The sequence below is a fragment of the Glossina fuscipes genome, unplaced genomic scaffold (assembly GCF_014805625.2).
Source record: "Glossina fuscipes isolate IAEA_lab_2018 unplaced genomic scaffold, Yale_Gfus_2 60510, whole genome shotgun sequence".
In the NCBI taxonomy this organism is placed as follows: domain Eukaryota; kingdom Metazoa; phylum Arthropoda; class Insecta; order Diptera; family Glossinidae; genus Glossina; species Glossina fuscipes.
Genome location: NW_024002876.1, coordinates 118,932 through 132,008, shown reverse-complemented (window position 1 = coordinate 132,008; position 13,077 = coordinate 118,932). Strand labels below are relative to the sequence as shown.

At 33.0% G+C, this 13,077-nt stretch overlaps 1 protein-coding gene across 7 annotated transcripts in view; it reads right to left on the bottom strand.

Annotated features, from left to right (window-relative positions):
* Nucleotides 1-13,077, bottom strand: part of LOC119643365 — a 141,506-nt gene that overhangs the window by 27,836 nt on the left and 100,593 nt on the right. For 2 of the 7 annotated variants that reach the window (XM_038042717.1, XM_038042713.1), the window contains one exon: nucleotides 5,455-5,561. The exons of the other annotated variants lie outside the window; for them this stretch is intronic. In XM_038042717.1, coding sequence (XP_037898645.1) covers nucleotides 5,455-5,561 — 107 coding nt within the window. The remainder of the gene's footprint in view (nucleotides 1-5,454; nucleotides 5,562-13,077) is intronic. 7 annotated transcript variants of the gene reach the window in all.

Here is a 13,077-nt window from a genome sequence, read left to right as displayed (position 1 = left end):
TAATATTATGACAGGTGTAGTTTGAATGCTAAAACTTTCTAAATATAATGGGAATATTTTTGGTTAGAGTTCGATATTTATTAGTTAGTCTCGAGAATTATTGACCGATATGTTAAATATATTTTCTATATAACATAAAGACTCCACCCGACAAGCCATTGCTCGAAGTGCGGTTATGCAAAGTGTCTCGGGTCATCCCTTATGAGAGGCATTGTGGAAATACATATTGCAAGCTTCACACTCATAGTTAATTGAATTGGCTTTTTAGGAAGACTTTCTGTGTTAAGGAAAAGTATTGAAAAATGAGTTTCAAGAAATTTGAAATAAATCGCACCGAATAAATTTTGAAATAGTGCTTATAATATAAAAATAAAGGAAGCGGTTATAGTGCTGTGTGAAAACCTAATAAGAAAAACAAAAAACTTATAATGAATGACTCAAACCTAAATGGAAAAAAACATTTAGCAATAGTAGATGAATGTAAAATCTTGCAATGCAACGTTGTTTAAAGTTATTTTTATACAGTGACGGTACAACAAAATCAATAAGTTTTTTTTTTAGTCTAATCTCATAAACCAATGTAGTAAAAAAGTAATACAACAGCTTTATTTTGAGCAACATCGCAGAGATCTAACATGTCACAAGATAGTGACAAACTGACATTCGAAAATTATAAGTACAAAATTTTATACAAAGTGAAAAGAAAATATAGTCGCAATACGGCTGCAAAAGGCAATAGTCTCAATAATATAGGCCGAAGCCTATTGGGATTATATAATTATATCTAAGCTCACCTTATTAGAGCTTTAAAAAATTCGAATACATTTTTCTATAGAACTATGTTAGTGAATGTTTGATGGCAGCACCAAATACATAGATAAAAATAATGGTTTCACGTGTAAGTTATTGTTGTCTAGCTGTGGTAACTTTGGTAACTACTATATATCGGATCACAACAAGGGCTAAGTCAATTTCGAATAACTTGCTGATTAAGAACATATACATTACTTAAATTTTTAAGTCTCTGGTAAGCATTTTGGGGTTATTTTGAAAGAAGTATCAAACTTGGTACAAATCTTTGGTACGATGACGACATCTGTCATATAAAACGTGTAATATGTTGCTTCTGAATGCTATTTATTCCAACCACGCAAGTATGCCAATAAAGTTCAAATAAATCATTGGCTTTACTTTTATTAAAAGCAATGTTATCTTCAAGTAAATAAGGACCACGCATGAAATATTTTTATAAGTTTACTATATGTTCGCAATTTCAGATGTGCAACATCTTGTAAATTATTGGTGAAATAATATTGCTGTATATGTATATTTCTCTAATTTTTATATACATTTGCCGCATTATGGAAGTATATTTATGTAAATCTGCTGACAATAGAATTACATTAACGTTTATTTGAATATTCCTAGAAACTTCACAGTTAAAACAAGACGAAATAACACATACATTTATAAATATATGTATGTATATACTCTATATATCATAAATACATACATATATATATATATGTATATATATTAGTTTGGGGAAAAAGAAATCCATTATTTTTATATGAACTTCAGGACTTTATTTAACATGCTTCGGATTGTCCGATTTGGGTCAAATATGCACCGTTTTGTTGTATGATTTGTTGCCATTTTAAAGGTAACTTCAAAAAGACTCTCTCATAGAAGTCCTGGTCTCTATTTGCAAAAAACTCTAGTAGTCGATTTTCACAATCCTCCCTAGATTCCAATTTTTTATCATTAAAGAAATTTTGCAATGCAAGAAAAAGATGATAATCGCTTGGTGCCAAGTCCGGACTGTATGGCGGATGCATTAAAACTTCCCAACCAAGCTCCCGAAGTTTCTGGCGAGTCACTGTAGATGTGTGTGGCCTAGCGTTGTCCTGGTGGAACACGACACCTCTTCTGTTGGCCAATTCTGGCCGTTTCTGATCAATCGCTATCTTCAAACGGTCCAGTTGTTGACAGTAGAGATCAGAATTTTGCGTTTGGCCATATGGAAGCAACTCATAATAAATAATCCCCTTCCAGTCCCACCAAATGCATAGCAAAACCTTCCTGGCCGTTTGAGGTGCTTCACCGCTCTTTGACCACGATCGTTTTCGCACAGGGTTATCGTATGTGATTCATTTCTCATTTCCAGTCACCATCCATTTAAGAAATGGGCCTATCTCATTCCGTTTGGCCACGGCTTCGCAGATGGAAATTCGATCCATCATGTTTTTTTCTGTTAACTGGTGTGGCACTCAAACATCGAGCTTCTTTTTGAATCCAGCTTTGTGTAAATGGTTTAAAACTGTGTTATGGTCGATTTTTAGCTCCTGGACGATGTTACGACTGCTAACATGCCGGTCAACTTCGATCATTTCTCCGATTTTATCGACATTTTCGACGACCGGCCTACCTGTGCGAGGTACATCTTTAACATCAAAAATTCCTGAACGGAATCTACGAAACCAAAATTGCACATAATTGGCTGTTACAGTATCGGAACCATAAACATTATTCACAATTTTAGCCGCCTGGCTTGCATTTTCGCCTTTGTCAAAGAAAAACTGTAAAATGTACTGAATTTTCTCTTTGTTCACTTCCATTTTTAACACGCTGTAACTCACAACTGAATGCACCAAACAAAAAACAGCACAAGAATTTTTTTTACTGCGAAATGTCACCTTTCCAACGAGCATAAATATGAAATTGTTTGATCGATACTTTACGAGAAATCTATCAGTGCAGCCATCTACCGAAAAAATAATGGATTTCTTTTTCTCCAAACTAATATATATATATACTCTATATACCGTATATACATAGTCGTTGAAAGGGTTCATATATTACACTTTTTTCCTTAGAGTGCAGGAAGAAAGTTCAGTTTAAAATAAAGCATGCTCTGAGCTTATAATTTTTTATACCTAACTTTTAGAAAGTTAAACAAGAATTCCCTTCCTGGGATAAAGCCTAATATAGGTGGTTTTCCATTTCGTAGTTGTGGTATATGCGTTTGTGTGTTCTTTTTCATCACGTTTTCAACAAAAGCTGATTTTCAGATTCAGCTAAAGTAAAACAGTGGAACTTTAACAGCCATTCTGACGCAAATTCTCAGCTGTCCTTAAATTCATTCAATCAGAATAGGACGATGTCAATGCACACAATGATACGGACATATATATTCTTTATGTTTTATTACCAATTTTTGTTTAATGAAGTGTTTCGTAAAAAATTCAAGTTACTATTAACAGTGACGTAAACATACAATCTTAAAAAAGGGCCATTTACAGCATTAATGTGTAACAAATTTTCAGATGAAATTCATGATTGCTCTTAGGAATACACTTGATGTAGCCAAAATATGAAGAAATTAAAAAAAAGCGGTACTGGTTGTAAATATGATATAAATCTGTTACAATGCACTCTGAAGGTTCAAAGTAAAAATAATCCTGATCGTAAATATGTAAACTCGATTCTATTGAGGGAATCTAATTCACTACGGATAAGAACCTCAAAACTTTAGCTGGAGAATCTGAATTAGCCTCAATATTTTTCTGAAAATCGGTTGAAACCATTTCAAATTAGCCAAGACAAGACTATTATCCTTTTTTCTCAGATTTCTTAGATTCCTTTTTGTTAAAAATTCTATATTACTTTAAAATATTAAGTAAATTAGCGCTGAAGAATTGGAAATGCATAGAAATTTGGCTGTCTGCTTGTATCCTGCTATTAGAACACACACGGATGCAAAAATTCGTGTAAAATTTACAATTTAGCGTATGAACTCTTACATCAAGTTTAAAAATGCTCGTGGTCCGCATACATACAATAGACCGAAGACGTTAAGTTGTAGTCTGATATGGTAAATATTTGATAAAATCAGCTAAATGCGCTTTTTAAGATTAAGTCGACTAATTCATCCGCCTTTAACAAACGTTTTTCGATTATGGCGTCAGAAATTTTCCCTAAGGCAAATGTAACTTAATTATATTTTGTTTTTATCGTACTCTAAAAATTCTGTTTTCTCTCATTAAGATTAACTTTAATTGAATATGTTTAAGGCTTTCTTTCTATAAGTACAATTATTATGTGGAGGGTTCCTAAGGAAAGAGAAGTGCAGAGCTTGTGCAGCCATCGACTCGTGACAAGATACTTTTCTTCTACTGTGAACAAACGCGGTACGGGCGTCGAGCTTTTTACGCTCGTACTTTCATGCAGAATAATTAAGACACCTCTATTTAGAATCTTTAGGATGCCATCGATTCTTCTTTAATCTCATTTTCCGAGTATCTAGATTAATTATCAGTTGTTTTAATGTTTCCTGCGTAAACATTTCTTTTGGACGACTACTGCAGCGTCATCGATTTCGGTACGAACTTTAGTTTAGTTTAAATTTAAAATGATCAAACAAACGACAAATTGCCATTTTCGGGAGATGAGAGTTGTTATAATATTGTGAACGTGAACGCTGTATTTGAAGGGTATTTTCCCATCACTAAACACATTATAGATCGTAAACAAATGTGCGAAACGGCGTTCGATCTTGGCAGAATCCGTTCTACTGTTGGTACTTTCCAAACATAACATGGAATTTTTTTTTAGAGACGCTACCTATGTGTCAGTCATGGGAATTATTGATCGATGCGTTAGGAATGTTGTGAATCGTACGTTATTTTCTAATAAATATGTGGCCTAAATATTTCGCCACATCTTTCATAAGAAAATAACAAGAGAGTGTATAGAATGTGATTACAGAATAATACATGAGACTTTTTAAAAACAGGGCACTCATAATCGCAGCTTAGAAAAATATTTGTTGCGTTGTTGTATTTAAGATAAATATTAAATATAAAAAATGTTGAATTATTGTGGCAATTGAAGTGGGATGAATTTGGTATCAAAGCGTAACCTCAATTGTGTTCTTTTAGTTCCTCTCAATTTTATCAAATGGAATTTAAAGTAAATATATGTGTAAACATAAAAAGTGCTGTTGATAAATGATAATACGCTTAATATCATAATTTTTGTGTGCCTAAGAATGAGAACTATATGTTAACATCAAACTTCATATATTGCCAATTCTTTTTTTTCAATTGCTTTCAAAAGTTTAGATGAAGTATTATTTTTATTTAATTGTTTACTGAATATAGAGACAAAGAGGGAGAATTGCATCAACATATAGATAGTAGAAACAAGTAGAACGCGGAAAAGAGAGAAAAAGGGGGAAAAGGGGCGGGAAGAAATAAGACAAACTATGTGGTGGTATTTAATATAAGCAAACACTAGGAGAAGATAAAAAAGGAAGTTACATATTCGTAATAAGTGGTAATAAGATTAGTATCATCATAACACAAGCAATGAACATTTTGTGAACTGAACAAAATGAAATAAAAGTAATTTGTTGAAATTTATTAAACACTATTCTAATTGAAAGAGATGTACCTGTAATTGTTAGCTTGCAAGACCATTTTGATGTCCCTTCAACAGTAGCCCGCTCAGCCTGCTCTAATGAATCTATGTGTGTATCGGGATCCACACCGAAAGTCATCCTTAAAAAGGTTTATGGTTGTATATAATTGGCTTTTTTCATTAATTCAGTTGGAAAAGTGAGATTGGTTGATGGGTTTTAAGAGGAAGTATTGAATGGTGCAGGGCTTTTTGACAGATAGTAGCAAGCTTAAGCAGGATTTAATACGATAGAGGATTCTCGACGTTTTTATCTTCTGTTTTAAATTGATGGTTCTATACTCAAAGTAAAAACGTGGAATATTCGAAACAAATCGGCAAATTTTTCTTTGCATTAATTTGAAAAAACAAATGTTTAAAAGGACTGTAATGATGTCGACGATTTTGAAATATCGTCCATCGGCATACTCCAACTGTTTTGTACATGCCTACATACGTACATATGCATGGTTCTGCTTTTCTTTTTATTTTTACACTTGATAATAATATTTCAAATTGCACACAAATAATATAAGATATTTTTCTAATTTTCTCGCGATAGGACTCTTTGTCGTTGTGTCGGCATGTATGTGCATGTGTGCATGGTGATCATGCAGCCACTTCCTGGCTACTCATGCTCTTATCGTTCTTGATTTGTTTACATATTAGATTAGTCTATAAACAGCGACAAACGATATTGTTTGTGCATGTCAGCATATTTTGTCTAAGTGCAGATGATACTATGATGCGGTACTGACATAGATAAATAATTCATCATGACCATCGCTCTCACACCTTGATACTTGAAACACACAACTGCTCTGGTGTGTCCTAATTTATAAGACAAGATAAAGTAAGCAACATTCCTATGTTTTTTAAATAAAATCAGATGGGTTTATCACTTTGCATTAAGATTACTTAAAATTTTTATCACGGAGTTCTGGTTAAAGTGCCTGCACGTCTTCAATAATTAAAAATCATCAACAGTTAACCCAAGTTCATGTGCTTGTGTTACTTGCTTGACAGAAGATTCGACATACGTGTTGGCGTATCTAAAAGCTACGGTAATCAAAAAATAAGGTGAATTTCGTTTACAAAGAGAACGATTGTTATAATTAATCTTTCAAATCAATTTCTCATTGCCTTCACTGCAGTCGTAAGACTCAAATAATTTTCTTTATTAACAGTTTTATTTTGCTGGAAAATACTCAAACTTAATAAAATCACGATAATTGAAAAAAGCTGTCAACATAACGTTAATTTTTGAATGAGTTTGGGGTTGTTGTTTCAGTACTGGTTCAATTGTTTCGGGACCGTGCGCATAAAAACGTTACTGCCCTTACGTTCATCCTTTCCTTTTACAATTGTGTTGGGCTATCACGAAAGCTTAAAGAAGCAATTGCTATTTTACCCATACCAAATATCAACCTACATAGAATTCGAAGCTTTTTACAGATCAAAGCGAACGCAAACTGTCTAATGTTAGGAATACCAAAACACATTACATGTTTTAGTAGATGTCAACTCCGTAAAGAACCAAGTACCAATTTTATTATGTTCCTTTGTGATGATACTTAAGACTCAACGGTAATCCTTATTCGTAATATGATTACAGATGGCAAGCAACCCTTGTAATGAGATACTCAAGCTATTTTAATGCATTATTGTTATTATAATTTAGTTTATTTGGAAGTAGGATGGGTACCAAGACTACCGTGCATTTTTTTAAAATGAAATTTCACCTTTATTAGTGCACAACATATATAAATTTCACCTTCGTTAATTTATAACATATATTTATTTGAAAAATGCATTGTGCTTGAGATAGATCTACGAGAACTTAAAGTTATGGACAAAATTTTATTAGCACATTCATTTCAAATTACAATATCAGCTCTCATAAATACAATAGCAGCTTAACCAGTAAAGCAGCTTAGATGTTGAGTCTGTAAAACTATGAATTATATAGTTATTATTAGTTATAGGCGGGTGAACGAATTAATTAAAATATATGCGATAGGATATAACGGGAGAGTATTATTCACTGTCTGGCCCACTGGACACAAAAATGCTTGAGAAGAGTCTTGTTCTAGTGAAACTAGAAAATCATTCATGAAGTCAACAATAAATAAGAATTTATTTACATGCTTATAGATTGTACGAGCTGTACCATATAAAATTATTTCAAAAGCAAAAAAATTATGTTCAAAAATAGCTTAGTTTATTTGACAAATATTGAAGGCAACAATTTTCGGACTTTGGCAAGATGTTAACTTTCAACCTCTTGTCGACAAGCCGAGAACCGAAACGTACGTTTCTAAAGAAATTGAATTTGTCTGAAACTGATCGTTTTTGCAATTTTCATAACATACGTATTTGGGTAGTCGAAAAACTGAATGTTATAATTTCGAAGCATATGAGTTGAAAGTTCCATAAAGTTTTCCTTGGTCGTAGCTTTAGTGAGTGCTCAACCGACCAAGGCATAGCACCGATTGGGCACACACACACCTCTCTATTTCTTTTTCTATCTTCATTTTATTGTGACCGGCACCTTGTTGCACTTATAAGAGTTAGTATTATTAAAAAAATAAAATAAAAAAAAATATGAGTTACATTCGAAGACAATATGCATAAAGTACTTAATAATAAGCGACAGCAGCATTGGGCTCCATATTCATAAGAAATAAACTTCTGATCCTTTGAATCGAAATTTTTTTTGTTTCCAACATTTGGATCTTCAAACCGTATAATTCGTGGATATATAATATAATGTGTATTAATCGTCGATTATATATTTCTATATATAATGCTATCAAACTGATTTAATTTGAATTAGTTATGTTCGGAATTGCCACAGTCATAGAAATTGAGAACACCAGGGAACATGTCAAGTCAAAAAAAAAAAAATACGTTTATTAGGAAACGATTTTTGTAATAATTGCTAAAGACTTGGTTAATGAATTCGGAAAGGTAAATTGTTCATCTGGAAGGATTAAAAACATTCTTGCGGATAAAAAAGTAACGCAACTTTGTTATATAAAAGATATAGAGAGATGTGTAGCAAATATAGTTGTACAAATTTACCTAGCTTGGTTATCCAGTACAACGTACGAACGCGTTAAACACGTTCCTCGTAATTACACTTCCCACACAACGTAACCACAAAACAAGCGTAAAATTCTTTTTTATTAACCTGTATTCTTTTTTTTACACAAATGACAAGGAAAGTCAATTATCCACCTGCTAACTGTGGGCCTATTAGTAAACCAACTAAGATGACTTTTCTATTGAACCTTTACACGGTCTCGAAGAAAACGGTTAGATTTTCTCGAAATTACTTTCAGTCGATTGCGTGAGTCGTCAGGTAAGTAAGACCAACGATTGTCAAGTCAGTGCTTGCGGGTTTAAATCTCAAGTGCGGTAGGTATATTTTGGTCGTAGTTCTAGTGAGTGCCCAGTCGGTAAATGCATGACACTTATCGATTGGGTAAACACCTACTAGGCTGCCGGCACTACCTCTCTGTTTCTTTCTGTTTCCTATCTTCTTTCTGACAGTCACCGTGTTCGACGGATAGAGGACATCCCCTGAGCGATTGGTCATGTTAAGAAAAAATAAATGTTGATAAATGTCAGAAAAATTTTCGGGTTTTTCAAGTGCTTCTTCTATTGTGGACAGATCACGCCCATTTTTTAAATCGGCCTCTTGTCGCGATTGAATAAAGTGCTTGGTCCTTATTTTAGTCTTTGCGACTGTGGCAATTTTACAAATAATCCCATTTGATAGAAATATGTAGGTGGGTAAGTTCAAAAATTAAAAATGATCAAAATGACATGCACAGTGGTTCTATTATTAAGATTCATACTTTCACATGCAAAATCCTGAATATAAATAAATTTTTCTAAAAAAATTACTACTTTTTGGTGACTACAAGGTGATGTTTGGCTTTATGTTCCCGTATCGCTGCAGTATTTTAATCATACACATACTTTAAAAAGGACGAAGGCAGAAAAATGATAATTATCAACAATTGCACTGTAAGCAGGTAAGTTTGTCAATAAACATTCGTATACAGATAATATTTCGAAGGTAATTTTTCAGTAATAAATCAGATGTCCACGAAAACGAAATATGTTTTTTCCATTGCCTTTGCCGACATTGTAAATCCTCGTCCACGCAGTTTTCGGACATTTTGAATTGTCAAGAAGTTGCTTATATACATCATATGTTGAAATGGATGTTGTCATGGAGGAGAACAGCCGCCCGATGTATTTTGCGTCTTTTTGAAAAACTTTTGATAAAAAAATACTTTTCGAAGACTCTACGATTAGTTAGTGACCTAGGAAGATAATTTCAATTTTGTAGCATCTCTTTGAAAGTGTTAACGTCATTTTCCTTTTGTTTTTGGAAGAGAGTGTCAAACTGTATTCGCACTTTTGAGTTAGTCTACGAGTGATTAAATTTATGACAGTGAGTAATTTATTTATGTCTCAGTCTTTATCGTCAAAATTATTATTAAATAATATTAAGGTGAATTCCATTATTTGCAAACCAATTTTTGTTACAAGAAATCGTTTTTGTCTTTAACTTTTGATCGACTGGTTCATTTGACGTGCGGTTCATTATGAAATATGTAAAATTGAAGGTGAGCCGTGTAATAGTTAGAAATGAGTCGAAATTTCCGGAATATATAAATTTCAAAGGTTTCTCGATTTTTCCCGCATATAAAACATTCTTTCCTTTTCTATTATAGACTTGACTTTTGTAGACTGAATTGCTGAAGCATGCAGATGGTCTTGGCAAAAAGATACTAAGGCATTTTTACCACGACATGGAATCATACAGAAGGTAAAACTAATCAGATTGCGTCATACTGACATGTATTTAAAGTGTTTATAGATGACATTTCAGTCTACGAATGTCTTCCAGATAATTCTATATCACTTGGGTCGTATCAAACGTTGTATCAGTGTAAAAATGAATGAATTCACTCTATTTTCGATTAAAAGAAAAGCAATAAAGACAATTCTTTTTAGGAAATTTCAATGTGAAAGATTCACTTCACTCTAGACGGCAGACCACTGGTTAATATTATCGAGAAATTCGGAATTATCGATCATAAAACCACTTTTAACAATTTGCGTAAGACTGATTACGCAAACAATTCGATCATTCAGCGTTACATGAAATATCGATGAAAGTTTCGTTAAAACATTTCTGGTAAGGAATCGCTACTGGCGATAAAAAATGCGTAAAATAATGGAATAAAAACGATCACAAGCTCGATTGTTAAATATAATTTAAGGAATTTCGTTCGTGTACTCTTTGATAGGGACGTATTTTAAATGCCTAATGCAACCAGCACTCGTGTCAGTACGAATTTGTTTAAAATTAGTAAACGAGCGACAAATTATCATTTTCAACTGAGCAGTTACTACAATACTTTGCAAGCCGATGCTGAGTTTCGAGGGCGTTTTTTCCATCAAAAATTAAGATGTTTTAATTGTACAGAAAGTCGCAAAAATGGCGTTGCCAAAATTACTGTGATTCATAAAAAATTAAATTGAATAAAATGTTGATAATTTCGATGTCGCTTAATGGTTGCCGCGTATGTACTTTCCGCGTTAGAAACGGCATAACTTGTTAGTCCCAACGGACATAAGAAATCGTTCTATAAAATATGCATCGAAAAGTAAGAGATGTGTTGGACTAATTGTATCATCTTTGATTAAGATAATATTGAAGAATAAACCTAAATTTCGCAAAGGAAATGCTTTCCGTTTGTACTTGCTTTCTGGAATCGTTGAACGAAGTATTTCATATATTAGAGTTTGCAAATGTTCGTTAAATTACTACTGTGCTAATTAGTATCATTTTTATTTGCAAACATGTTGTATATGCTCATTGGGGCTATACGAAACGGGCAAAAAGTAGTTTGGGAAATGGTTAAAACATCCAAGCATTGAAGAAAAATAGCAACATTATAGTCAAAATTCAGCTACGGTATTAAATTGAAAGCCCATTTTCCTCCTTTAGCTGTATTGTCATTGATATGTTATTCCAATTGAGTTGTTGATTATTTTCTTTACCCAGACGTCTTTGCTTTTGCTACCACGTTATTCAGAGGCGCACCGACTTTACACGACAATAGCTGCAAATATAAAATTGATTAGCTCCGTGATTTGTTTCTGAACACCATCTTGAACTCCTACAGACTGTCGTCCTTGACAAGGCAAATTGACTTTTAATCGCAAATCTGACAAAGTGATTAAAATTGTGGCAAAAACTTGCGCATCTTTTTACTACGCTCAAGATTAGGAAAGATCAAGATGCAGAAAAAAAAATCAATTAAAACACAAACATTATCATCTGTCATCAAGATCGCTCATCTTTTTGCAGGAAGTTTTCATTTTATCATAAATATGGAAATTTGCAATAAGTCGTAATTTTGTGATAAGCTTTTCAATCGCAAACCCATTTACATATATAAATTAAGAAAAAAGTGATATAATGGATATATGGAGAATATATTGTAACGAATCGTTCTTATGATGTGTTGCAAATTTAAATCAAGGCTTTGTTGAGCTGCTAATTTATTAAGTAAATTAGATGATAGATGGGCTCTTATTAAAATAGCGGCGGAACACACACTTGAAACCGATGATTTCATCTTCGTTCAATTCTGTAATTATTTATCCGAAGCTTTGGTTATGTAAAAATAATACATTAGAAAAGTTTTCTTGTGATTTTTATCTTAATATACGAAGTTGCCAAGAAGTCATATAAAATAGAAAGACCAATGGATTGTCATTAGAAAGGCATCATTATGTAAGAATAGTGCTGTTAGGCTGCTATTCATAATTGTTGCCATAATTCTTGCATGTTCTCTGAACCCACGGTTTTTGACATCATCTGTACTCATAAAATATTGATCTATTTCCGTGTAAACGCAGAAAAAAAAAGAGAAGCTACGAAAAGTAAAAAATGGAGAGCATGAGTGAGGATAGTGACTGTGTGACACAATCATAGAAATCAAAGCAGTCACAAATTAGTCAGCGACATTGCAACGATCATATATAGTACAAAAATAATTAAATAAATCATATCAAACATAATAAATATTTACGTAATGATTCCGGTTAAACGGTGGCGTTTGGTTTCACGCGTTATAATTTACCCCTCACGTGTAATTTAGAATAAATACAAAGCAAAAAACTGATGTAAAAGACGCGGAAATTAGCAATGAAAATCAACTTAAGGTTGAAGGGTGTACGTTAAATTTGGCTACAGTTATCGTTTAGAAGCAACAGCCGGCAAGGAACGACGCCTAGCATGGCTAGCATGCGGATCTAATCTCTCCTCAAATGATTGTAGAAAATACCGGAACAATGATGCTACTATAAAATTCTCCTTTAAATTTAGAGCAAATGTAATATGCCGCAATAAGTTTCTTTAAGGAGAAGCAAGATTTACCACCACGCCTTTATGTACATAGCCCAACCACGTGCGAAAACCTGGAGAAGAATTGAAATTTCATTTTGCCATTTCTTCAAAGCCAAATAAATCTCAATTAAAATGAATTAATAGTTTTTAAAGAAATAAATTTTTGTGTCGTTTTTGCC